Genomic DNA, 25858 nt, shown 5'->3' with positions numbered 1-25858 from the left:
TGGTGGTCAGGACATCCACAGGAAGCGTCAGGACAAGGACCTGTCTGAGCTCCAGTCTTTGATCGAGTCTCACTTTATCCAGAGGAAGAAGGAAGAAGAGGAGCTCATCAGTCTCGTCAACAGGATTGTGAGTCGGCCATTTTAGAATCTGGAGTGAATGTTCTTTTACTGTTCCTAGAAACATTGCAATGTGACACCTAATAACTTGGTCACTGAGTGTGCGTGTGTGTGCAGGAGAAACGTCGCGCAGAGAGGGCAGAGCAGCAGAGGGTTCGTGCAGAGAGGGAGAAGGAGAGGCAGGCCAGGGTTGCGGTGAGTCTTCTCCCCATGACACCTAGCTAATGTCTGTTCTATGCTGGAACTGAACCCACAACCTGTGTGTTGCATACTCTTATCAACTGACCCACACAGGATCACATATGACTAATACAATATGACTTCTAATGGCTAACGGGGAAACAGATTGTGGATGTAATTTCTATGATAGATCTTGATAGATATTTATTCCCTAATGCTCCATGTCTTTCTTCCCTAATGCTCCGTGTCTTTCTTCCCTAATGCTCCATGTCTTTCTTCCCTAATGCTCCGTGTCTATCTTCCCTAATGCTCCATGTCTATCTTCCCTAATGCTCCGTGTCTTTCTTCCCTAATGCTCCGTGTCTTTCTTCCCTAATGCTCCGTGTCTTTCTTCCCTAATGCTCCGTGTGTGTCTTTCTTCCCTAATGCTCCGTGTGTCTTTCTTCCCTAATGCTCCGTGTGTGTCTTTCTTCCCTAATGCTCCGTGTGTGTCTTTTTTCCCTAATGCTCCGTGTGTGTCTTTTTTCCCTAATGCTCCGTGTGTGTCTTTCTTCCCTAATGCTCCGTGTGTGTCTTTCTTCCCTAATGCTCCATGTCTTTCTTCCCTAATGCTCCGTGTCTTTCTTCCCTAATGCTCCGTGTGTGTCTTTCTTCCCTAATGCTCCGTGTGTGTCTTTCTTCCCTAATGCTCCATGTCTTTCTTCCCTAATGCTCCGTGTCTTTCTTCCCTAATGCTCCGTGTGTGTCTTTCTTCCCTAATGCTCCGTGTCTTTCTTCCCTAATGCTCCGTGTCTTTCTTCCCTAATGCTCCATGTCTTTCTTCCCTAATGCTCCGTGTCTTTCTTCCCTAATGCTCTGTGTGTGTCTTTCTTCCCTAATGCTCCGTGTGTGTCTTTCTTCCCTAATGCTCCGTGTCTTTCTTCCCTAATGCTCCGTGTCTTTCTTCCCTAATGCTCCGTCTGTGTCTTTCTTCCCTAATGCTCCGTGTGTGTATTTCTTCCCTAATGCTCCGTGTCTTTCTTCCCTAATGCTCCGTGTCTATCTTCCCTAATGCTCCGTGTCTATCTTCCCTAATGCCCCGTGTCTATCTTCCCTAATGCCCCGTGTCTATCTTCCCTAATGCCCCGTGTCTTTCTTCCCTAATGCTCCGTGTCTTTCTTCCCTAATGCCCCGTGTCTTTCTTCCCTAATGCCCCGTGTCTATCTTCCCTAATGCTCCGTGTCTTTCTTCCCTAATGCCCCGTGTCTTTCTTCCCTAATGCCCCGTGTCTTTCTTCCCTAATGCTCCGTGTCTTTCTTCCCTAATGCTCCGTGTCTTTCTTCCCTAATGCTCCGTGTCTATCTTCCCTAATGCTCCATGTCTTTCTTCCCTAATGCCCCGTGTCTTTCTTCCCTAATGCTCCGTGTCTTTCTTCCCTAATGCTCCGTGTCTTTCTTCCCTAATGCTCCGTGTCTTTCTTCCCTAATGCTCCGTGTCTTTCTTCCCTAATGCTCCGTGTCTATCTTCCCTAATGCTCCATGTCTTTCTTCCCTAATGCTCCGTGTCTTTCTTCCCTAATGCTCCATATGCAGGAGGAGAAGGACAGGAAGGAGGCAGAGGATCAGCGTAGGAAGCAGGATGATGACATCAAGAAGAAGAAGGCTCTCACCAACATGACCCACCAGTATGGAGGAATCCAGCAGAAGGTCAGTGGATAATTGTATCTTCAAAAACATATATTTTTTAAACAACACCCGTATTCTTTATCATATAGATATTGATAATAGTGTAACGGAAACATCAAGTAATGTGAGGCAATGAACAAAATATCTTTGAGAACAATGGTATTTGTGATGTTTCAATTCTCAGAGTGAAAACCGCAAAGGAGCCAAGAAGCAGACAGAGAGAGAGAAGAAGAAGAAGATTCTTGCTGACCGAAGGAAACCTCTCAGCATCGACCATCTGAATGAGGACAAACTTAAGTATGACGTCATCGTTAATATTCAGAATTTGCCAGTCCTCAGAAAAGCTGACCGTGTTATCATAATTATTTATGATGGTTTATGTCTGATGTTTTTTAGTTTATGACTGAACACATGACTATGTGAACGGTTCGAATGATGAACATTCTTCAGTGAGACAAGGGTTCTTTGGGGCAAGAAAGTGTTCTGATCCACTGTTGCACCAACAGGGAGAAGGCCAGTGAGATGTGGCAGCGAATGATGGAGTTGGAGGCAGAGAAGTTTGACCTCAGTGAGAAACTCAAGAAACAGAAGTATGATGTAAGTTACCTAGACAACAAACATGACAAACTCAAGAAACAGAAGTATGAAACAGAAGTATGATGTAAGTTACCTAGACAACAAACATGACAAACTCAAGAAACAGAAGTATAAAACAGAAGTATGATGTAAGTTACCTAGACAACACACAACAAACTCAATAAACAGAAGTATGATGGAGTCACCTTGACCTAACACAGAAACAAGTACACAACAGTCACCCTCAATGAAATATTTGAAATGAAATGAAATATTTTCCAGTATTTCTCAACAGCAGCAAGATTTTCATAAATTGGATGGGATCTGGGTGGTCTTATCTTTAGTATTGACTATCGTCTCAGGTCGTGTAGTCCCGTCTCAGTGTATTCTCTCACCTTGAGATGCAGTCTCTTCTTCTTTCGGTTGGCAATGTGGGAGGGCCCAGGCAGTGCCTACATCAGAGGTGACCTACAGGTGAATTCTGTATACAGGGTCATCGGCAGGTTTCTGGGTTCATTTATCGTCTCAACCTCCCTGGGATCTGAGGAATACTGTGATATAGTCTTGTCTGCTTTCGGATGGCAATGAGAGGTCCCAGGGTTGGGGTCAATTCCATTTCAATTCAGAAAGTAAACGAAATTCCAAATGCACATTTTCCTAATTGAAAATCATTGAAGACACTTGGAATTTCAAATGACTTCCTGAATTAACCCCAATCCTGGTGGGTACATGAAAGGTGAACAACAAGTTAAACTAAAAGTGAATTATGTGGTCTATAGTATCATCACGTTCCTGGGTTTCTCTCCGATGGACTCCACCTGTACAGGTTTCCACCACAGTAACTAAAAGGTGTTGTCAAAGCTTACAGCATGTCTTGTGTCCTTACAGATTAATCAGCTTCTCACCCGGGTCCAGGACCACCAGAGGTAAGTAACACAAAAGGTTCAGGATTTTGGACTTTGAAGGACAAAGAAATTCTGAGTCGTGTTTATTAGGGTACAAAATTAAAAGAAAATGAAAACACGTAGACTAATAAACAGACAAGCATCTCTTATTGGACGAGTACAGAGTACAGTTTAGAACAGTTTCTTCCATGTTGTGCCTAATGAACAAGACCCAGCATTGTGGTTTTCATTTGAATTGGGCTGAGTCACTGGTTGCCATTCCATCAACAACTCCATTTCCCATCATTCCTTTCAAACTCTCAAGCAGGGATGGTCATTTAATGACCAGTGGAACACACATAGATTGAAACCAAAGAAACAGCCATGACCATCACTTACACAGCCTATGTCCATCTGTGTGTGTGTGCATTGCGTATAGCATGATCACTGCACGATAGATTGAAGACATTGTAAGTGGTGACGATGTAAATTGCCAACATGGTCTGGTCTGAAATTACGGCACAATCAAACTATTTAATGATAAACATCAAGCCAAAAGAAGTCAAATCCCGTGTAACTGACAAACCATTAAACATATTCACCCTTGACCCAGAAGTGGACCACTTTTTCCACCAGAGTCTCTGACTCCCCCTTGCATGAGGGGGAGTGAGAACAAGTGCACACTTCTGGGTGTAGCGTTAGACTCAGAGTGCAGTGAAGTGCTGCAACAGGGACGTTCACTACTGGGCTTACGACCTGGCTGCCAAGTGATTGAGATTTCTTAACCTTGTCCTGACCCCTCAGCGCCAAAGGTCGAGGCAAGAAGATGGGCCGTGTGAGGTAAAAGGAGCAGCCGCCATGGTCGAGGGCAGACAGCCATGACTGGAGATCGGCCCATGATGATAATGTGTCTGTATACGTGATGTTCATTGTTCCGTCTGGTATAACAGCAGACTGGATCACAAGTCAATAAAATGGCTCATTCAACCCTGGTACCACTTTTTGAGAATATACGGAATAAACCTGCCACTTCAAGTTAGACGTTGCCACACAATTCAGCCCTGCTTTTGCTACAAATAGTTTACCACATGGTATTGTCGGTATGACAACAAATGATCATTATCCATAATCAATATAGTAGGACAAATGACCTCATCAATATACACTAGATATCTTAAAACACATTTAGCGACAGACGTACGGTCGAGTCAAAATAACACACAAGATGGTGAAGAGACGTTGAAATCCCAGAGAACATGGAAGTGTACGGTTGCATCATGGTGCTTTTTCAACCAACAAATAACGCTTACTCTACGTCAGAGTGGCATTTCTCGGCTCTTTGTAAATATCAGCGACACAAATGAGAGATTGTTACCATGTAAAGGACATTTTCAGCAGTAGCATAGACACGTGAGACAATAGATCAGCAAACATGATGAAGACAGACAATATTTACAAGTCTCAGCATACGTACATACATACCAGCAAGCCAGAAACTAGAGGAAACATCTTTAATGTAACTCCACATTATTCAGTAGGTAGACCTCACACGTTCATCAATATAATACTATACGTACATATGAAAGGTCATTTTGGTGTGCGATGTGGTGCAGGTGAAGACTGATACTGTTAATAGGTCAAGTCCATATAATACAATCTACAACTATTTTCAAATGTGCATCCCCATTCTCCACTCATTACCAGAAGTGTGTGGTATTACACTCCCGGTCATGGGTTTGGTTGAAACTCCCTTCAGCCAAGGCTTTACACCCATCCATTGCTTTTAAAACCATGACAGGGGAGTGTGGAAGTGACAACTTCAAGAGGATGGAGAATTGATGATACTCAATAAACACAAATTGACACCAGTGTATTTCCAAGTTGGCCGTCTCTGCAGTCCAGAACAGGGTTCAGTGCTTATGGTCCATGTGGGGGGGGGGGGAGAGGACGGAGGTAGAGGCCCTCACCACATGTGTGTTTCTCTGATCTCAGCGATCACCTGACTGGCTTTCTGCAAGGCCTGCGGACACAGAGTGGAAAAGACTGTTTAGGTGAGCAAATTCATACAGAAACTAAACACCCCCGGAGACGTCAAAGCCAGAGGTCACAGTTAGTCACAACAGCTGCTACATTCAAGCAGCAGTTAGATCACGTTTGAAAAGGGTTAAAACACACTGCTAAGCTTCTCATTTGTGGTGCTGGGAGTTACTGCCCCAAAAACACATCTGTCATATTTCAAACTCCCATAGTTCTGCAACTAACCCCAGGCCTGTACTTTGAGCATGTCTTCAGACTCAGTGAGCAGGTTCTACACACACATACCACACACACACACACACTGGGCATGTCTTCAGACTCAGTGAGCAGGTTCTATACACACACACACACACCTGTACATTGAGCATGTCTTCAGACTCAGTGAGCAGGTTCTATACACACACCTGTACTTTGAGCATGTCTTCAGACTCAGTGAGCAGGTTCTACACACACATACCACACACACACACACACTGAGCATGTCTTCAGACTCAGTGAGCAGGTTCTATACACACACACCTGTACATTGAGCATGTCTTCAGACTCAGTGAGCACGTTCCACACACACACACAACTGTACCTTGAGCATGTCTGCAGCTTCGTTGCGTCTCTGGGCCATGTCTTCTGACTCAGTGAGCAGGTCATCCAGCAGACCAGCCTTATACAGCTGCCCCACCAGCTCACTCTGCAGACTGTCCTTTACATGGTTCACCAGGAAGTGCATCACCGCCTTGGGCACGCTGCAGGAGGAAGTGCAGAGGGAGAGAGAAGTACACTGAGTGCACTAAACATTAGGAACACCTGCTCTTCCTATGATAGACCGACATCAGTGTCGATGAAGGGGGGGGGGGGGACAGGTTAAAAAGGGTTTTTAAGTCTCGAGACATGGATTGTGTATGTGTGCCATTCAGAGGGTGAATGGACGAGACAAAATATTTAAGTGCCATTGAAAGCCGTATGGTAGTAGGTGCCAGGTGCACCGGTCTGAGTGTGTCAAGAACTGCAATGCTGGTGAGGTTTTTCACACAGTTTCCTGTGTGTATCAAGAAAGGTCCACCACCCAAAGGACATCCTGCCAACTTGACACAACTGTTGGAAGCATTGGAGTCAACATGGGCCAGCATCCCTGTGGAACGCTTTCAACACCTTGTAGAGTTCATGACCCGACGAATTAAGGCTGTTCTGAGATCAAAAGGGGTGCAAGTCAATATTAGGAAGGTGTTCCTAATGTTTTGACACTCAGTGTATAGAAAGGGTGGATTAGACAAGGAGTGTGAGGGGCAGAAATGATGACTTTATACATTTATTCGAAGCAGGTGAAAAGGAAGAGGACAGATTCAGATTGAGTGAAGTAGAACGACAAATAAAACAGGAAAACCATTTCAGCATATTATTTCTAGAATTCACAGGAGAGGGAGTCTAACAACAGGAAGTAGAAGCACAGCGGGCACCATACCTGTCCTGGATGTTTTTCCTGACGATGAGGAAATAGGACTTGATAAGCCTCTCGATGACCTCACAGTCCCTCTGCTCTCTGGCCGACAGCTTCCTGGAAACGGGAACAGGCTGGGGGGTGAGGGGTGGGGGGGGGAAATACAAGGACAAAAACAGACCAATCACTGACAACTTAAAAAGTAATGTGGTTGCTTAGCATTAACATCTTCTCTCAGAGCCTAGAGATCATTCTTTTCGAATACGTTTTACTCCTAAGAATGAAGAGTTACGTTAGATGTTTTTGTATTATTAAGTGGCAAAGCAGACAAAACATTACTACCCACCACATCCAGCAGGTTGACGGCGTGGCCCCTCTGAGGGCTGCCAGGGTTAGAGGTCTGGAGCATGGACTTGTCCCCGCCGACCCCCTCCTCTCCCTTCTTCAACATGCCCCTCCAGTTCCCTGTCCCCACCTCCTGGTCTCCCTGGGAACCACCGCCTGCAGTCTAGGGACCAGGAAATAGACAGACAGAACGGTTAGAGGTCAGTCTCCTTGAGATTAAAATCTCTTTTATAAAGAGAGAACTTTTCAATTAGAGCCACAATCATACACGTGTGACCATGCATTCCCAAAAAGCATGCCTCTCGCCAGGCTATTACATCAGGAATGATGGAACATCTACACACTACACAGTCATGTCTGTACATATACTGACTTTCTGGAAGAAATAACGTTCTGACAGTGGCAGAGTCACATATTGTACGAAGACTTCCCTCCAGGGACCCTTCCTCTGTACAGAAGCACACATGCCGGGAGGAGGTGTCAGATGGGAAATGTAGTTCACCCTCAGACAGGTGGAAGGGGAATAGAGAAGGGGAACACAGAATTGCACCATACACAATTAGGGCCTTCAGCCTATAGGCTTGGGGTCAAGGGAGAATGAGAGTGGCTTGGGGTCAAGGGCAATTCCATTTGAATTAGTTCTGAATTGACGACTGCGAATTTGACTTAAACTTCCTTAATTAACTGAATTGAAATGAAGCCCAACCCTGGTTGAGGTAGGATGCAGGCAGGCATTGAGTGACACAGGGACACACCTGGGGTCTTTCTCCTTCTGGGGGAGGAAGATCAGTGGGGGAGAGAGACTGAACACCTGGGCCCTTAAAGGACTAGAGAGAGTGCAAGCGAGAGAGACAGAGAGCAGAGTGTGAAAGACGAAGGAGTGGACAGAAGACTAGAGAGAATAAAAAGTAGCGGACAGACAAGAGACAGGGACAGACATATGGCTTCTAGCGCTGCTCCAAAGGGTAGACTGGGAGCCATAAAGACATATGGCTTCTAGCGCTGCTCCAAAGGGTAGACTGGGAGCCATAAAGACATATAGCTTCTAGCGCTGCTCTAAAGGGTAGACTGGGAGCCATAAAGACATATGGCTTCTAGCGCTGCTCTAAAGGGTAGACTGGGAGCCATAAAGACATATGGCTTCTAGCGCTGCTCTAAAGGGTAGACTGGGAGCCATAAAGACATATGGCTTCTAGCGCTGCTCTAAAGGGTAGACTGGGAGCCATAAAGACATATGGCTTCTAGCGCTGCTCTAAAGGGTAGACTGGGAGCCGTAAAGACATATGGCTTCTAGCGCTGCTCTAAAGGGTAGACTGGGAGCCATAAAGACATATGGCTTCTAGCGCTGCTCTAAAGGGTAGACTGGGAGCCATAAAGACATATGGCTTCTAGCGCTGCTCTAAAGGGTAGACTGGGAGCCATAAAGACATATGGCTTCTAGCGCTGCTCTAAAGGGTAGACTGGGAGCCATAAAGACATATGGCTTCTAGCGCTGCTCTAAAGGGTAGACTGGGAGCCATAAAGACATATGGCTTCTAGCGCTGCTCTAAAGGGTAGACTGGGAGCCGTAAAGACATATGGCTTCTAGCGCTGCTCTAAAGGGTAGACTGGGAGCCATAAAGACATATGGCTTCTAGCGCTGCTCTAAAGGGTAGACTGGGAGCCATAAAGACATATGGCTTCTAGCACTGCTCTAAAGGGTAGACTGGGAGCCGTAAAGACATATGGCTTCTAGCGCTGCTCTAAAGGGTAGACTGGGAGCCATAAAGACATATGGCTTCTAGCGCTGCTCTAAAGGGTAGACTGGGAGCCATAAAGACATATGGCTTCTAGCACTGCTCTAAAGGGTAGACTGGGAGCCGTAAAGACATATGGCTTCTAGCGCTGCTCTAAAGGGTAGACTGGGAGCCGTAAAGAAACAGTGAGAAAACTGTACTTTTTGTAGCAATCGATCTTAACCACATGACGGTCTGTTACCTTATCCCGAGGAACAGACGAGGGTAGCTCTCTCATTCTGTTACGTCTCTGTTCCTATGACACACAACCACATGATATCATTAGGTAAAACACTTCATATACTGTAGAATACAATTTAAAGAAGCAATTTCCAACTCTGAACAATGTTTCATACCTCTATGTTGTTGTTCATGAGGCCACAGGCATCAGCAAAGTCAGGGTGTTTGGTGTTAATATAGGCCAACTCGATGGCCACTAGGTTATGAACCTGAAAAGACAGACAGGAAATGTGATTTGGTACACTTAAATCTATGGGGTTTATGGGTTATTGTAGTGAATCAGAGAGCATTTACAAACATGTATAATGTCTTATTCATGCAAATGATTCTAAAGTGTAAGCAAAAACACTCACCATCTCATTGGTGACTGGTAACCTTTTCCTGAGGAGGGATGTGACCACTTCTACTATGGCATCATGGAGCTTAGGAAATCTCAACAGCTCCTAGAGAGAATAAACACAAATTCAACAAATTAACAAGGCACACCTGTTCATTGAAATGCATTCCAGGTGACTACCTCATGAAGCTGGTTGAGAGAATGCCAAGTGTGCAAAGCTGTCATCAAGGCAAAGGTTGGCTACTTTGAATTCTCAAATATATTTTGATTTGTTTACTTCATGATTCCATATTTGTTATTTCATAGTTTTGATGTCTTCACTATTATTCTACAACATAGAAAACAGTACAAATACAGAAAAACCCTGGAATTAGGTGTCCACACTAGAACCACTCAGAAGTTACACATACATAAACTTAAAAAAAGAAACACCCCTTTTTCAGGACCCTGTCTTTCAAAGATAATTGGTAAAAATCCAATTAACTTCACAGATCTTCATTGTAAAGGGTTTAAACACTGTTTCCCATGCTTGTTCAATGAACCATAAACAATTAATGAACATGCACCTGTGGAACGGTCGTTAAGACACTAACAGCTTACAGACGGTAGGCAATTAAGGTCACAATTATGAAAACTTAGGACACTAAAGAGGCCTTTCAACTGACTGAAAAACACCAAAAGAAAGATGCCCAGGGTCCCTGCTCATCTGCGTGAACTTGCCTTACATCATGCTGCAAGGAGGCATGAGGACTGCAAATGTGGCCAGGGCAATAAATTGCAATGTCCGTAGTGTGAGACACCTAAGACAGCGCTGCTGGGAGACAGGACGGACAGCTGATCGTCCTCACAGTGGCAGACCACGTGTAACAACACCTGCACAGGATCGGAACATCCAAACATCACACCTGCGGGACAAGTACAGGATGGCAACAACTGCCAGAGTTACACCAGGAACGCACAATCCCTCCATCAGTGCTCACACTGTCCGCAATAAGCTGAGAGAGGCTGGACTGAGGGCTTGTAGGCTTGTTGTAAGGCAGGTCCTCACCAGAAATCACCGGCAACAATGTCGCTGGACCAGACAGGACCAGCAAAAGTGCTCTTCACTGACGATTCGCGGTTTTGTCTCATCAGGGGTGATGGTCAGATTTGCGTTTATCGTCGAAGGAATGAGCGTTACACTGAGGCCTGTACTCTGGAGTGGGATCGATTTGGAGGTGGAGGGTCCATAATGGTCTGGGGTAGTGTGTCACAGTACTGAGCTTGTCATCATTGCAGGCAATCTCAACAATGCGTTACAGGGAAGACATCCTCCTCCCTCATGTGGTACCCTTCCTGCAGGCTCATCCTGACATGACACTCCAGCAGGACAATGCCACAAGCCATACTTCTCGTTCTGTGCGTGATTTCCTGCAAGACAGGAATGTCAGTGTTCTGCCATGGCCAGCGAAGAGCCCGGATCTCAATCCCATTGAGCACGTCTGGGACCTGTTGGATCGGAGGGTGAGGGCTAGGGCCATTCCCCCCAGAAATGTCCGGGAACTTGCAGGTGCTTTGGTGGAAGAATGGGGTAACATCTCACAGCTGGCAAATCTGGTGCAGTCTATGAGGAGGAGATGCACTACAGTACACAATGCAGCTGGTGGCCACACCAGATACTGACTGCTACTTTTGATGTTGACCCCCCCTTTGTTCAGGGACACATTATTCAATTTCTGTTAGTCACATGTCTGTGGAACTTGTTCAGTTTATGTCTCAGTTGATGAATCTTATGTTCATACAAATATTTACACGTTAAGTTTGCTGAAAATAAACGAAGTTGACAGTGAGGACATTCTTTTTTTGCTGAGTTTACCTACACACAGGCCAGTTTAAGGTACACCCCCCCCCCCCCCCCCCCCCCCCCCCCATTCACGAAAATGGATCGCTCCTACAGGCAGTGAGACACGTGGCTGTGGCTTGTTATATAAAGCAGGCAGACATCGAGGCATTCAGTTACTGTTTGATTGACCGTTAGGTAACTCTTTTTGACCATTCTATGGTACCATTCTACCATACCATTCTACACGCATGACAGTGTCTACGGTTTACCGAGAATGGTGAGGAAAAAAACATAAAACACTTCCAGTCATCGACAGTCCTGTGGGCGAAAACAGCTTGTCGAAGGAGAAGGATAGGTGGAAGGAGAACGGCAAGAATCATGCTAATAGCGGGCCACATACAGACAAATAATGGTGCAGTACAACAGTGGGTGCAGGGTAGAGTATCCTGTGGTAACTGGCCAGAACAGTGACTAGGATTCAGGGCATTAATGCAACTAGCCCTGACGCTCTTCCCTCTTTCCCCTGCCCCGCTACAAAGTTTCTCCCTGCAGGTGGTCACTGAGTCCGAGGTACTAAAGGAGCTCCTTAAACTTGACCCAACAAAAAAAACATCTGGGTCAGATGGTTTGGATCCTTTGTTCTTTAAGGTTGCAGCCCCTATCATCACCAAGCCCACCTTTGACCTTTTTAACCTGTCTCTACTCTCTGGGGAGGTTCCCATTGCTTGGAAGGCAGCCATGGTTCTTCCTTTATTTAAAGGGGGAGATCAAGCTGATCCTAACTGTTATAGGCCTATTTCTATTTTGCCCTGTTTATCAAAAATGTTGGAAAAACTCGTCAATAATCAACTGACTGGCTTTCTTGATGTTTATAGTATTCTCTCTGGTATGCAATCTGGTTTCCGCTCATGTTATGGATGTGTCACAGCAACCTTAAAAAGGTCCTAAATTATGTCACCATTGCCCTTGATTCTAAACAATGTGGTGCTGCCATTTTTATTGACACGGTAGACCATTCCATTCTTGTGGGCCGGTTAAGGAGTATATTGTTGTCTCTGAGGGGTCTTTGGCCTGGTTTGCTAACTACCTCTCTCAAAGAGTGTGGTGTATAAAGTCAGAACATCTGCTGTCTCAGCCACCGCCTGTCACCAAGAGATTACCCCAAGGCTCGATCCTAGACCCCACGCTCTTCCCAATTTACATCCACAACATAGTTCAGGCAGCAGGAAGCTCTCTCATCCATTTATATGCAGATGACACAATCTTATACTCAGCTTGCCCCTAACCCGGATTTTATGTTAAATGCTCTACAACAAAGCTTTCTTAGTGTCCAACAAGCTTCTCTGCCCTTGTTCTGAACACCTCCAAAACAAAGGTCATGTGGTTTGGTAAGAAGAATGCCCCTCTCCCCACCAGTGTCATTACTACCTCTGAGGGTTTAGAGCTTGAGGTAATCACCTCATACAAGTACTTGGGAGTACGGCTAGACGGTACACTGTCCTCAGAACATATCAAAGCTGCAGGCTAAAGTAACATCTAGACTTGGTTTCCTCTATCATAATCGCTCCTCTTTCACCCCAGCTGCTAAACTAACCCCAATTCAGAAGACAATCCTACACATGCTAGATTATGGAGAAATAATTTATAGATCGGCAGGTGAGGGTGCTCGAGCGTCTAGATGTTCTTTACCATTCTGCCATCAGATTTGTCACCGATGCTCCTTATAGGACACATCACTGCACTCTATACTCCTCTGTAAACTGGTCATCTCTGTATACCCGTCGCAAGACCCACTGGTTGATGCTTATTTATAAAACCCTCTTAGGCCTCACTCCCCCCCATCTGAGATACCTACTGCAGCCCTCATCCTCCACCCGTTCTGCCGGTCACATTCTGTTAAAGGTCCCCAAAGCACACACACACATCACTGGGTTGCTTCTCTTTTCAGTTCACTGCAGCGACTGGAACGAGCTGCAACAAACACTCAAACTGGACAGTTTTATCTCCATCTCTTCATTCAAAGACTCAATCATGGACACTCTTACTGACAGTTGTGGCTGCGTTGCGTGATGTATTGTTGTCTCTACCTTCTTGCCCTTTGTGCTGTTGTCTGTGTCCAGTAATGTTTATACCATGTTTTGTGCTGCTAACATTCTGTGTTGTCATGTGTTGCTGCCTTGCTATGTTTTTGTCTTAGGTCTCTCTATATTGTGTCATTTATATTTCATTAAATTTATTTTTAAATCCAAGCCCCCGTCCCCCGCAGGAGGCCTTTTTGCCTTTTGGTAGGCCGTCATTGTAAAAAAATAATTTATTCTTAACTGACTTGCCTTGTTAAATAAAAGTTGAAAAAAATATTTTACTAATATTTTAAAAACTGGGCAGAGGCCTGATAGTTTGATGGCCTGGAGATAGAGACTGAAAAACAGCTTCGATGCACTTGTACTGTCTCTGCCTTCTAGATGATAGCAGGGTGAACAGGCCGTGGCTCGGGTGGCTGAGGTCCTCGATGATATTCTAGATGATAGCAGGGTGAACAGGCCGTGGCTCAGGTGGCTGAGGTCCTTGATGATATTCTAGATGATAGCAGGGTGAACAGGCCGTGGCTCGGGTGGCTAAGGTCCTTGATGATATTCTAGATGATAGCAGGGTGAACAGGCCGTGGCTCGGGTGGCTGAGGTCCTTGATGATATTCTTGGCCTTCCTGTGACATCGGGTGCTGTAGATGTCCTGGAGGGCAGGAAGTGTGCCACCGGTGATGCATTGAGCAGACCTCACCACCATCTGGAGAACCCTGCGGTTGCGTGCGGTATGTAGAGGCTTGGCTGTTGTCAATGAACAGCCATATAATTACATAGGTATCTATCTTGAGGTGGGATAGTGCAATGGCGTGCAATGGTCCGTGGATCTGAAAATTGTTGTGGACTAGAGTGTCTGGTAAGGTGGAGGCGATATGGTCCTTAACTTGCCTCTCAAAGCACTTCATGATGACAGAAGTGAGTTCTACGGGACGATAGTCATTTAGTTCAGTTACCTTCGCTTTCTTGGGTACAGGAACAGTGGTGGACATCTTGAATGGGGACAACAGACTGGGATAGAGATTGAATATGTTCGTAAACACTTATACTCGGAGGACACGACTGTCTGGGCCTGCAGCCTCGTGTAGGTTAACTTCTTGGTGACATGGGGCAGTATTTTCACATCTGGATGAAATGCATGCCCAAATTCAACTGCCTGCTACTCATCCCCAGAAGATAAGATATACATATTATTTGGATAGAAAACACTTTGAATTTTCTAAAACGTTTTGAATCATGTCTGTGTGTATAACAGAACTTATGTAGAAGGTGAAACCCCGAGGACAAACCATTCAGATTCTTGTTTTTTTTGAGGTCACTTCCCTTTTCAATGGGTTTTCATTTGGAATCCAGATTTCTAAGGGACCTACATGAATGGACATTTTGGATACATATCGACGGAATTAATCGAACAAAAGGACCATTTGTGATGTTTATGGGACATATTGGAGTGCCAACAGAAGAAGATCTTCAAAAGGTAAGGCATGAATTATATTTTAATTTCTGTGTTTTGTGTCACGCCTGCAGGGTTGAAATATGCTTTTCTCTCTTTGTTTACAAAGGTGCTATCCTCAGATAATAGCATCGTTTGCTTTCGCTGAAAAGCTTTTTTGAAATCTGACATGTTGGCTGGATTCACAACAAGTGCAGCTTTAATTTGCTATCTTATATGTGTGATTTAATGAAAGTTTGATTTTTATAGTAATTTATTTGAATTTGGCGCTCTGCATTTTCCCTGGCTTTTGGCCAGGTGGGACGCGACTGTGTCTGTCGGCCAACATCTTGCTAAAACAAACTTACGTGTGTGTGTGTGTGTGTGTCCCTCTACCTGTGTGCTGTAGTTGCTGCAGTGCTGAATGATTCTCTGCATCTCTTCGTGAACCAGCTCCACACAGCGCAGGCTGGGCTCCTCCAGTCTCTTCACCTGTCTCTTCACCAGCAGCTCAAATGACACCTCAGGCACAAACAGGGCTGGCCGCGGGCCCTACAGAGAGCGAGAGAGAGAGAGAGAGAGAGAGACATTACCCAGCAGTCTCTGGCTAACACACAACTCACAGTTTAGAATAATATTTAATTGTTCATTTTCTTGAGAGAAGGTAAAGGTGTCTTAACAAGTTTACCCCTTAAACAGATGTGTCAAACTGATCGTCAAAACACTGAACATTGCATCATTGCACTTGAAATGAACATGGATCCCAACAAATGTGAGGCTGTATGTAACCAGTAGCATACAACTCACTGTAGCGTTCCTAATAGCTGTTAGCACGTCTATGGTGGTCAGACCTCCCAGTGGGTCGACGGACTCCAGCGTCCGACCAAAGGTCTCATGGAAAATATAACAGATTCGTGCTCCTCCACACCTGGAAGAGAAAAACAACGTCAGAAGGTTCTATCGGCATTTGTCAAAATTGAGTTTACAGCCTTGTTCTTACTATATAGTACCCTAAAAATAATAAATAAATAAATAAATAAAAATAAATGTAAAAAAATAAAAAAATAAAAATAAATGTAAATATATATATATATACACACACACACACACATTTGCTGACATCATTAAAACCAAATTAGGTTTCGGAACTTTAAAGCCAATTATCTCAGAATCCTCTTTTAGTCGAAGTCCCAAGCTCTCGCTTTGTAACTGAAAGATCAAAGTAGTAGGCTAGCTAATCTACCTCCTGCACAGGTGTATGGGCTCCCGAGTGGCACAGCGCTCTATGGCACTGCATCTCAGTGCAAGAGGCGTCACTACAGTCCCTGGTTCGAATCTAGGCTGTATCACATCCGGCCGTGATTGGGAGTCGCATAGGGTGCACAATTGGCCGAAGCGTCGTCTGGGTTTGGCCGGGGAAGGACGTCATTAAAAAAACAATTTGTTCTTAACTGACTTGCCTAGTTAAATTGTTTGATTGTGATGCTCAATTTGTACTGGTGCCACCTTCTGGCAATTAGTAGAGGTGCTAGGATGTTTGAAAGAGGTTCATTCCATCCTTCCTAATTTTCTCTTCAAATAAATTAACAAAATACTAAAGAGTAGGAATTCACACCTTTGGGGGTGGGGGGGGGGGAATATAAGTTGCTCACAGTTCTGTTGTCTCTATGTACTTAGCGGTGCCCTCGATAGTGTGGCAGTACTCTGCGGCGAACTTGGTGATGAGCTGCAGCAGAGTAGAGCTCTGGTCCTCTACAGGTTCACCGTAGCTACTCAGCAGGGACTGGTACTGGGCCGCCAGCACATTGATACGAGTCTTCAGCTCCGGGAGACAGTCTCTAATGTGATGCATCAACAACCTGGCAACGAGGAGGAGAAGAGCGTGAAGTCAGAAATAAGGAAAGGGCTACAGACAGCATGATAGCCGTCCACAACGAAAGGAACTTTGCTAGTTGCTTAGAGGGACATTACACTTCAAAATCAGAAGTTGGTCAAATGTTTTCACACCTCAAAAGTTGTCTTCTGTTGAAGACTTGTTTGCTGAATACATTTCTATTTTCATACCTGTTCAACGTTCTGGCTAAGTATTTGGTTCCATTTCTGCTGGCGAGGGAGGGGTACTTTTTCTGTAGGAAGGCATATTCATCACGGATGGCGTCTGCCACGGTCTTCTTATTGTTGATGTCAAGCTGACTCCTTGGGAAAAGGAATGAAGGTAATAAAACTGTGTGAGGGTTTATTTTTATGACATTGTAGTGTTAAAGAACATTGTAAAGAAAACGTCAAAAGGAATGCTGGCCCTCTTTCCATTTTGATCTTGAGGGACTGTTGGCTTCGAGAACCCTTTGATGCACGAGGAGGCAATCCTCTCCCTTTAAAATATATACAGGATTTTCAAGAAGGCTGAAGTCTTGCTCTATTCAACATGTTAGAGACTGAAGTGTATTGTGTAAAGGTGCAGACCTGTTGACCACTCCTATGAGGCCCAGTTTGACAGGGATGACCCGACCCATCAGTACGTCCATGGCATCTGTCCCAGCATCCATTAGGTCCAGTTTGGTCACCACAGCCAACGTCCTCCTGCCTACACACAGCAGAGCCCATATTCATAGAATAATCAGAATAGGAGTGATGATCTAGGATCAGGCCCTCCCTGCCTGGAGAAATTACAGGTAAAAAAACAGTTAACCAAGGGGTTTATAGTAGGTTACCAAGGGGTTTATAGTAGGTTACCATGGGGTTTAGAGTAGGCGGTGTTTCCTAGAGGGTGTATCCTACACCCAGGTAACCAAGGGGTTTATAGTAGGCGGTGTATCCTACACCCAGGTAACCAAGGGGTTTATAGTCGGCGGTGTATCCTACACCCAGGTAACCATGGGGTTTATAGTAGGCGGTGTATCCTACACCCAGGTAACCAAGGGGTTTATAGTCGGCGGTGTATCCTACACCCAGGTAACCAAGGGGTTTATAGTCGGAAGTGTATCCTACACCCAGGTAACCAAGGGGTTTATAGTCGGCGGTGTATCCTACACCCAGGTAACCAGGGGTTTATAGTCGCGGTGTATCCTACACCCAGGTAACCAAGGGGTTTATAGTCAGCGGTGTATCCTACACCCAGGTAACCAAGGGGTTTATAGTAGAGGGTGTATATAACACCCAGGTAACCAAGGGGTTTATAGTAGAGGGTGTATCCTACACCCAGGTAACCAAGGGGTTTATAGTAGAGGGTGTATCCTACACCCAGGTAACCAAGGGGTTTATAGTAGAGGGTGTATCCTACACCCAGGTAACCAAGGGGTTTATAGTCGACGGTGTATCCTACACCCAGGTAACCAAGGGGTTTATAGTAGAGGGTGTATCCTACACCCAGGTAACCAAGGGGTTTATAGTCGGAAGTGTATCCTACACCCAGGTAACCAAGGGGTTTATAGTCGGCGGTGTATCCTACACCCAGGTAACCAAGGGGTTTATAGTAGGCGGTGTATCCTACACCCAGGTAACCAAGGGGTTTATAGTCGCGGTGTATCCTACACCCAGGTAACCAAGGGGTTTATAGTAGAGGGTGTATCCTACACCCAGGTAACCAAGGGGTTTATAGTAGAGGGTGTATCCTACATCCAGGTAACCAAGGGGTTTATAGTAGGCGGTGTATCCTACACCCAGGTAACCAAGGGGTTTATAGTAGAGGGTGTATCCTACACCCAGGTAACCAAGGGGTTTATAGTAGAGGGTGTATCCTACACCCAGGTAACCAAGGGGTTTATAGTCGGCGGTGTATCCTACACCCAGGTAACCAAGGGGTTTAGAGTAGAGGGTGTATCCTACACCCAGGTAACCAAGGGGTTTATAGTAGAGGGTGTATCCTACACCCAGGTAACCAAGGGGTTTATAGTAGAGGGTGTATCCTACACCCAGGTAACCAAGGGGTTTATAGTAGGCGGTGTATGCCATGGCATGTCTGACATAAGGATTAAAGGACTTTGAGAAACCACTGCAGGAGACAGCCAACTGAGATTAACAGAGAGAGCAGGAGAGAGAGCGTACGGAACAGAGACAAAGAGCGAGAGACAGACAGTCAATTACACACAAAAGAGAAGAAATTGATAGCGGGAGAAAGGTGTTTACCGTCAGGGTCAACCTCGCGGGCCACTTTGAGGGCCTCTGATGTGGCCATGTCTGTGTTGGCAGCAGTCACAGCCAAGATTATGGAGTTGGGGTTAGAGATGTGCTTCACGATCAAGTCTTTGATCTGCACCTCGATGTCTTTGGGCTGGTCTCCCACCGGCACCTGGGCAGACATGCACACTGTCAACGTAGGCTGCCCATTTCATATTTCAAAACCACACTTGGGGTTCTGTCTCCTTCAATGTTCAGTGAACCATGCTGGCAACATGAATAACCTCGCCTGAGCTCCGAAGACATGAATTAGCTCCCAGAGATAATGCCTTGGCTTTAGCTCAGCAGACGAGGTACGTTTTGAGCATTTTGATTTGAAATAAAAACATTTATTTGCGTGTACCTTTGTGATACCTGGCAGATCCACCAGTGTGAGGTTGACTACGTGAGGGGAGAAGATCTTCAGGTGTATGGGTTCATCCGTGATTCCCTGGAAGAAGACAAACAGAAATGTCAGTTCAGCAGTTGGTAATGATAACATGTGTTTGACATTGTTTGGGACCATCTTGTTGCCAAGGCAGCAGCTACTCTTCCTGGGGTCCAAACACACCAAAACATCCACATCACATATAAAAACAGTGAACTATGTTTATACTGAACGAACTAAAGATAAAAACAGTCCATCCATCATATAACATCTCTATAGCACCACATATCCACAGCATGTTCAATAGCACCATACAACAATATCACAATGTGTCCTGATGCATGTGTCTGTACCTTTGTGTGTCTCTTCACAGTCCCTGTTGTTCCATAAGGTGTATTTAAAAAAATAATAATCTGATTGTACTGATGGCATCAGTTACCTGATGTGGAATAGAGTTCCATGTAGTCATGGCTCTATGTCGTACTGTTCGCCTCCCATAGTCTGTTCTGGACTTGGGGACTGTGAAGAGACCTCTGGTGACATGTATTGTGGGGTATGCCTCGGTGTCATACCTCGTTAATGCCATACCTCGTTATTGCCATACCTTGTTATTGCCAGAAACTCTTTCCGTTTCAGCTTCGATCTCGAGCCGGATTTCATCAAAGTCTGTGTAGATCTAAAAACAAAACCAATTGAACCTTAATTTGGAACAACACATTAATACATTAGGGTTTATATAGCTGCACATGACATCAATGTAAATATGATTCACTATGATCTGGTCACAACATCAAAAGGATACTGCAAAAATCTAAATATAATTTGATATTACAAATATAAGCATGAAGGGGAAAAAAAATCCTGTATCACCCACAGCATCCATTTACAGCACGTCACAAGGCCTTCTCTGTTCCTGACCATGAAGGAGACATCTAGAGCACCAGAGCAGTTCGCTGCACACGTCTCTACTTTATATACACATTCCCTTCCCTCTGGTGTATATTCAGCCCTATTCCCTCTGGTGTATATTCAGCCCTATTCCCTCTGGTGTATATTCAGCCCTATTCCCTCTGGTGTATATTCAGCCCTATTCCCTCTGGTGTATATTCAGCCCTATTCCCTCTGGTGTATATTCAGCCCTATTCCCTCTGGTGTATATTCAGCCCTATTCCCTCTGGTGTATATTCAGCCCTATTCCCTCTGGTGTATATTCAGCCCTATTCCCTCTGGTGTATATTCAGCCCTATTCCCTCTGGTGTATATTCAGCCCTATTCCCTCTGGTGTATATTCAGCCCTATTCCCTCTGGTGTATATTCAGCCCTATTCCCTCTGGTGTATATTCAGCCCTATTCCCTCTGGTGTATATTCAGCCCTATTCCCTCTGGTGTAAGACCATTCTGGGTCTCTGTCCTCAAGACATACTGTACATCCTCCTGTGTCTTTCTAGCCTGTGACAGAGACAGAGAGAGGGGGGGTGTGAGAGAGAGAGCGAGAGAGAAGAGGGTGTGTGTGACAGAGACAGCGAGAGGGGGGGGGGTGACAGAGAGAGCGAGGGGGGGTGTGACAGAGAGAGCGAGAGGGGGGGTGTGACAGAGAGGGGGGGGGTGTGACAGAGAGAGCGAGAGGGGGGGGGGGTGACAGAGAGAGCGAGAGAGAAGAGGGTGTGTGTGACAGAGAGAGCGAGAGGTGACAGAGAGAGCGAGAGGGGGGGGGGGGGGGTGACAGAGAGCGAGAGGGGGTGACAGAGAGCGAGAGGGGGGGGGGGGGGGGGGGGGGGTGACAGAGGTGTATCCTACACCCAGGTAACCAAGGGGTTTATAGTAGAGGGTGTATCCTACACCCAGGTAACCAAGGGGTTTATAGTAGAGGGTGTATCCTACACCCAGGTAACCAAGGGGTTTATAGTAGAGGGTGTACCCTACACCCAGGTAACCAAGGGGTTTATAGTAGAGGGTGTATCCTACACCCAGGTAACCAAGGGGTTTATAGTAGAGGGTGTATCCTACACCCAGATAACCAAGGGGTTTATAGTAGAGGGTGTATCCTACACCCAGGTAACCAAGGGGTTTATAGTAGAGGGTGTATCCTACACCCAGATAACCAAGGGGTTTATAGTAGAGGGTGTATCCTACACCCAGGTAACCAAGGGGTTTATAGTAGAGGGTGTATCCTACACCCAGATAACCAAGGGGTTTATAGTAGAGGGTGTATCCTACACCCAGGTAACCAAGGGGTTTATCGTAGAGGTCGACCGATTACCAGGGCCGATTTCAAGTTTCCATTACAACCAGTAATCTGCATTTTTGGACACCGATGATGGCCAATTACATTGCACTCCACGTGGAGACTGCGTGGACCTGTTATGCGAGTGCAGCAAGGATCCATGGTAAGGTGCTAGCTGGCATTAAACTTATCTTATAAAAAAAAACAATCAAATCTTAAGATAATTACTAGTTAACTACACATGGTTGATGATATTACTAGTTTATCTAGCTTGTCCCGCGTTGCATATAATCAATGTGGTGCCTGTTAATTTATCATTGAATCACAGCCTACTTCGCCAAACAGGTGATTTAACAAGAGCATTTGCGAAAAAAGCAGGTAAAGATGAGGGAGTGTTTTGCTTGGTCAACAACCTGCTTGCTTCGAACCAACAGAGACTAGCTCGGAGGCATTGTTAGTACTGAGACATAGCCTACCTTGTTTTTGGTGTGTAGAAATTTGCCCCATTCCTCTCCGTCGACACCTGTGGGAATGACAACAAGGCAGTCTCAGTCCCATTTCCCAGTCTGTCTGGCAGGTGTAATTTGGAGTGGGTCTAGCAGCCTACTCTTAGGGACAGTTTCCCAGACACAGATTAAGTTTAGGACTAATTTACATCACCGGGGATGCTACATTGTACCCGATTCTTCAAGGTCTAGGCTTCATCTGCGTCTTGGAAAGCAGCCCATTGTGTTGTAAATAAACTGTCATGTTGACTGGTGTCTCAAGGCAGGATGTAGACCTATTTATTTGTTTGTTCAGCTGGGATGGGAATACGTTGTGCAGACCAATAACCCAGAGGGATACGTACAGAGATCTGAACAAACAACACAGTGAGAAATGGGGTTGCCGACAAAAGCAAAGAAAATATGCCTGCTGTGAGAAAAGCCAGAGAAGCATGGTTGGTGCATTATGGGAAGCACAGGAATAGGCATTACTACTACCTAGCTTCCAAACACCTTCCATATAACAACAATGTTATTATTTAAACTAATAGATGTTTTAGTTGGAATAATAAAACTGAAATAATGACCTACCAAACTATGAAATAAAATAAAGATGGTGGCTCAGCTGTTAGTTAACTATAAGCAGCTATTTGAGTTCATTTTAACATTAAGAAGTGTTTGTTTTTCAGCATGTTTAAAATTTGCGTGAATTGAAACAGAACATTTTATTTGCACTTAAGGACCCTAGTTACCACCAAATAAGTTATCACACTGTGACCATGGACTCCAAAATAGGTTATGATGTCCTTTCCTTATACAGAAAATAAAATGTTTTGTCTGAATCAGAGTTTGACCTTCCTGGGCTTGATTGCTGAATCAAGCTGAGCCACAGGGTTTGTCAGCTCAAAACCAACAGGCTAAAAAGGTAGGATGGGAGAGGGGGCTAACAGAAAGGGGAAGGCCTAGACTAGAGTAAGAAGCTGCTGATTGAACACAGACAACAGGCAATAAGGGAACAAGGAAAAGTAGACCTTTGTAAAGGCGCATGTTTCTCCAAGCATTGGGGTCTGTGGTTCAGAAGAGATCAGACAACAGGAGAGAGGGGTTAGTAGTTCTAGATGCAGCTCCTGCATCATGGCCATCTGCAGCAGTGCAGGGGTTTACATCATCCTTCATGTGACTATTCCCTGCAGCAGGGCAGACTCAAGCACTCCGCCTATAGGGCAGAATGTCTCATAAACCACACAAGGTTTACTACATTTGTCATTCTATTGGGGAAAACCTAATAGTGGCATATCTCATAAGCTGGTTTTGCGTTCAAATGTCTTGGATGTCATTGTTGATGGAGTATCATGACATTGCACGCTGTTGTGACTTGGTGGCTGTGTAAGAACATTCAGGTCCCTGTAGAACTTTGATAGATAAGGGAAACCCTGTTGAATCATAAGTGCCTAATTTACGGCTAGAACTCGCTAGCTTGTCCATTGCTGTGAATACAGACTTCTATATCCGCTGAGGTGACATGGCACTTCTCACAGTCCAACTGAATAATGCACTGTGACGTGACTTGCTGGTGCAGTCATTCATACGAGCATGTCCTGGCCTAAGAAACGCTACCACACTTCTAAAAAAAGAATGGCCAATCAGAGTCAGAAACACACAGGCACACAGAGCGGCAAAACACAGCATGTCACAAACACAGACACAAACAACTAAATTTGTTTAAATAGTAATCTGATGAATGTAGACATGAGGGACAGGAAGGATGAAAACCACAACACCATCCCCAGTTAACTGCCAAGAGACACAGAGCAGCCACCAGCAGAATGTCACTTTGTCAAAGTTCACAGATTTATCAGAAACCCTGGTTGGAAGGTTTCCTTCCTGAATCAGAAGATAATAGCCTAAGCAGAGATGGAATACTCCAACCACGGTTTCTGAAAAACCTGGGAACGTTGATGAGAAGCCTCCCAGAATAGTACAACCCTAGAGCAGTGATGGTGTCGTGTTTCACAGTACCATTCTCCTCGCTGGTCTTCCTGCGGTCCTCTGGGTCCACATGGACCAGCTGGAGGATGAGGGGCCGACGGGTGACAACGCCAGTACCACGGGGAAGAAGGTCTCTCCCCACCAGAGCCTCTAGCACTGAACTCTTCCCACTGCTCTGGAGACACAAGCACAGCACAATCAGTAACAACACAAAAAGTAACACGTGAGATAGTAAACAACACAAGTCAGCATCACTTACAAAACAAAAGAACTGACGCAATGAGAGTTAAATCTTTCCACAACAACATTGATTTTAACCTGCCTGATCTCACCTCAGCTGCGCCTGGCTGAAGTTGACCTATTTTAGTTTGCACTCAGTCATGTGGAAAATAGAAACATCCCTGAAATCACTGTCAGTTCTAACAAACCCCTCCGAGTGAATATGTCCTTTGAAAAGCAGTAACAAAACAACGCAGAAACACTCTGGAGGCCAGATAATTGGGGAAACATCCTATGGCTGCCTTCTTGTCGCCATGGCACCGTCAGTTCAGAGGTTGCCAAAGGGCTGAGACAGTGACATCCTCTTAGCAAATCAGTGTAATTATGTGTACCTGGGAGGGGATGGCTGCTACTGTAAACATGTTATGTAACACCTACAACAGCTGTGTGGAGGGAAGGGTACATACAGGTGCAGCCTATTTTGTACAGGTATAGCCTATTTGAAGTATAACATCTCTGTTCATCTAAGCAGATGCAAGGTCATTCTAGAAATACAAACAAAGAGGATGTCTTGGAAGACTTCAATTATGTTCACATTGATTGAAAATAGTCTTCCAAGGCAAGGAGAAGAATGGATACAAGTGAGTGTAAAAAAATCATAAACACTGTAGCGTGTCAGTTTAATGAAGTGACTGCGTATCAAAATCAGCTGTATAGTTAGTTGTTTGCTTTGGTCACGGCTTGTGACACCTGCTGCTGAACATATCAGTATGTTACAGGGGTAGTTGGCCATGTTGCACTGCCTGTCAAATTCGCTCTAGTTACCGGCTCACAATAGTACTAACTAGCTAGCTAACAAGTTAATTAACGCGATAGTGGTTAGCTACAGCTAAGTAACTAACGCCAGATAACCTTTCCTGGAAAACACAGCACACGAAGCTACATTTCTATATTCCATGAGTGGATCTATGTGATAGTCAACAGTAACAGTAGCTAGCTAACGTCGTAAGAGTGAATGAAACTCTGTGGTAAGAGCATGCTAACGCCAGATGGCTACAGTCCGCTAGCTGGCTGACTCTTACCTGCGTTCCAACAACAGCAATCTGCGGCAGTTGGATAATGTCCGCGCCAACCGTATTAAACACATCTTGTAATTTGTTTATGACCGGGATAAGGGCCTCCATAGCTCTGGGAAAGAAAGACTGTACCTGTCAAATAAATGGACTAACTACAAAGCAACCCAGGCACAAAGTCATCCAATGTCCCTCACACGGTCACAATGTATACTGCCCCGAAAACTGCGCAAAAAAAATAAATTCAGCGTTGCATTATGGGACTTTGAGTTTTTACATAGAGAAACGATCAAAGTTACAGTCAATTTAAATAAAATAAACAAGCACAAAAATAAACTACATTTACAAGCGTTGACGTCATGATGCACCAATGTTACTGGCGCTTGGTTTCCATCCAATTGGCGAC

General features: G+C 45.1%; 2 protein-coding genes across 6 annotated transcripts in view; one reads left to right on the top strand and one right to left on the bottom strand.

The window, feature by feature from the left end:
• LOC110500013 (troponin T, cardiac muscle isoforms) overlaps positions 1-4408 on the top strand; it is an 8562-nt gene extending 4154 nt beyond the window's left edge. For both annotated transcript variants that reach the window (XM_021577139.2, XM_021577141.2), the window contains exons 6-12: positions 11-127; positions 235-312; positions 1869-1982; positions 2146-2258; positions 2468-2558; positions 3426-3463; positions 4226-4408. In XM_021577139.2, coding sequence (XP_021432814.2) covers positions 11-127; positions 235-312; positions 1869-1982; positions 2146-2258; positions 2468-2558; positions 3426-3463; positions 4226-4265 — 591 coding nt within the window. In that variant the 3' untranslated portion in view covers positions 4266-4408. The remainder of the gene's footprint in view (positions 1-10; positions 128-234; positions 313-1868; positions 1983-2145; positions 2259-2467; positions 2559-3425; positions 3464-4225) is intronic.
• On the bottom strand, positions 3493-25858 carry dnm1l (dynamin 1-like). 4 transcript variants are annotated; one of them, XM_036959421.1, is made up of 20 exons: positions 25462-25858; positions 24191-24335; positions 23203-23238; positions 22163-22209; positions 20067-20138; positions 19439-19525; positions 19045-19207; positions 17383-17503; positions 16984-17115; positions 16572-16778; positions 15727-15847; positions 15316-15471; positions 9604-9693; positions 9367-9459; positions 9213-9266; positions 7991-8062; positions 7237-7398; positions 6915-7024; positions 6039-6198; positions 3493-5441 (listed from the first exon to the last, which is right to left on the bottom strand). In XM_036959421.1, exons 1-20 carry the CDS (start codon positions 25561-25563, stop codon positions 5385-5387), a joined length of 2187 nt encoding a protein of 728 aa, XP_036815316.1. In that variant the 5' UTR covers positions 25564-25858; the 3' UTR covers positions 3493-5384. The 4 variants fall into 4 exon arrangements, with proteins under 4 accessions (XP_036815316.1, XP_036815319.1, XP_036815325.1 ...); XM_036959424.1 differs by lacking the exon at positions 23203-23238; XM_036959430.1 differs by lacking the exon at positions 7991-8062 and having other exon boundaries at positions 25462-25857.

The sequence above is a fragment of the Oncorhynchus mykiss genome, chromosome 2 (assembly GCF_013265735.2).
Source record: "Oncorhynchus mykiss isolate Arlee chromosome 2, USDA_OmykA_1.1, whole genome shotgun sequence".
Taxonomy (NCBI): domain Eukaryota; kingdom Metazoa; phylum Chordata; class Actinopteri; order Salmoniformes; family Salmonidae; genus Oncorhynchus; species Oncorhynchus mykiss.
The sequence above is the reverse complement of the archived record's forward strand: the minus strand, read 5'-3'. Positions and strand labels throughout refer to the sequence as shown.

Excerpts from the sequence above, each read along its gene's own strand:
- dnm1l (XM_036959421.1), bottom strand. The coding sequence starts at position 25,563 with ATGGAGGCCCTTATCCCGGTCATAAACAAATTACAAGATGTGTTTAAT. Across the intron at positions 24,336-25,461 it reads TTGCTGTTGTTGGAACGCAG|AGCAGTGGGAAGAGTTCAGT; the intron begins GTAAGAGTCAGC and ends TTGTGTCTCCAG. Across the intron at positions 16,779-16,983 it reads TTAGCCAGAACGTTGAACAG|GTTGTTGATGCATCACATTA; the intron begins GTATGAAAATAG and ends CCTCGTTGCCAG.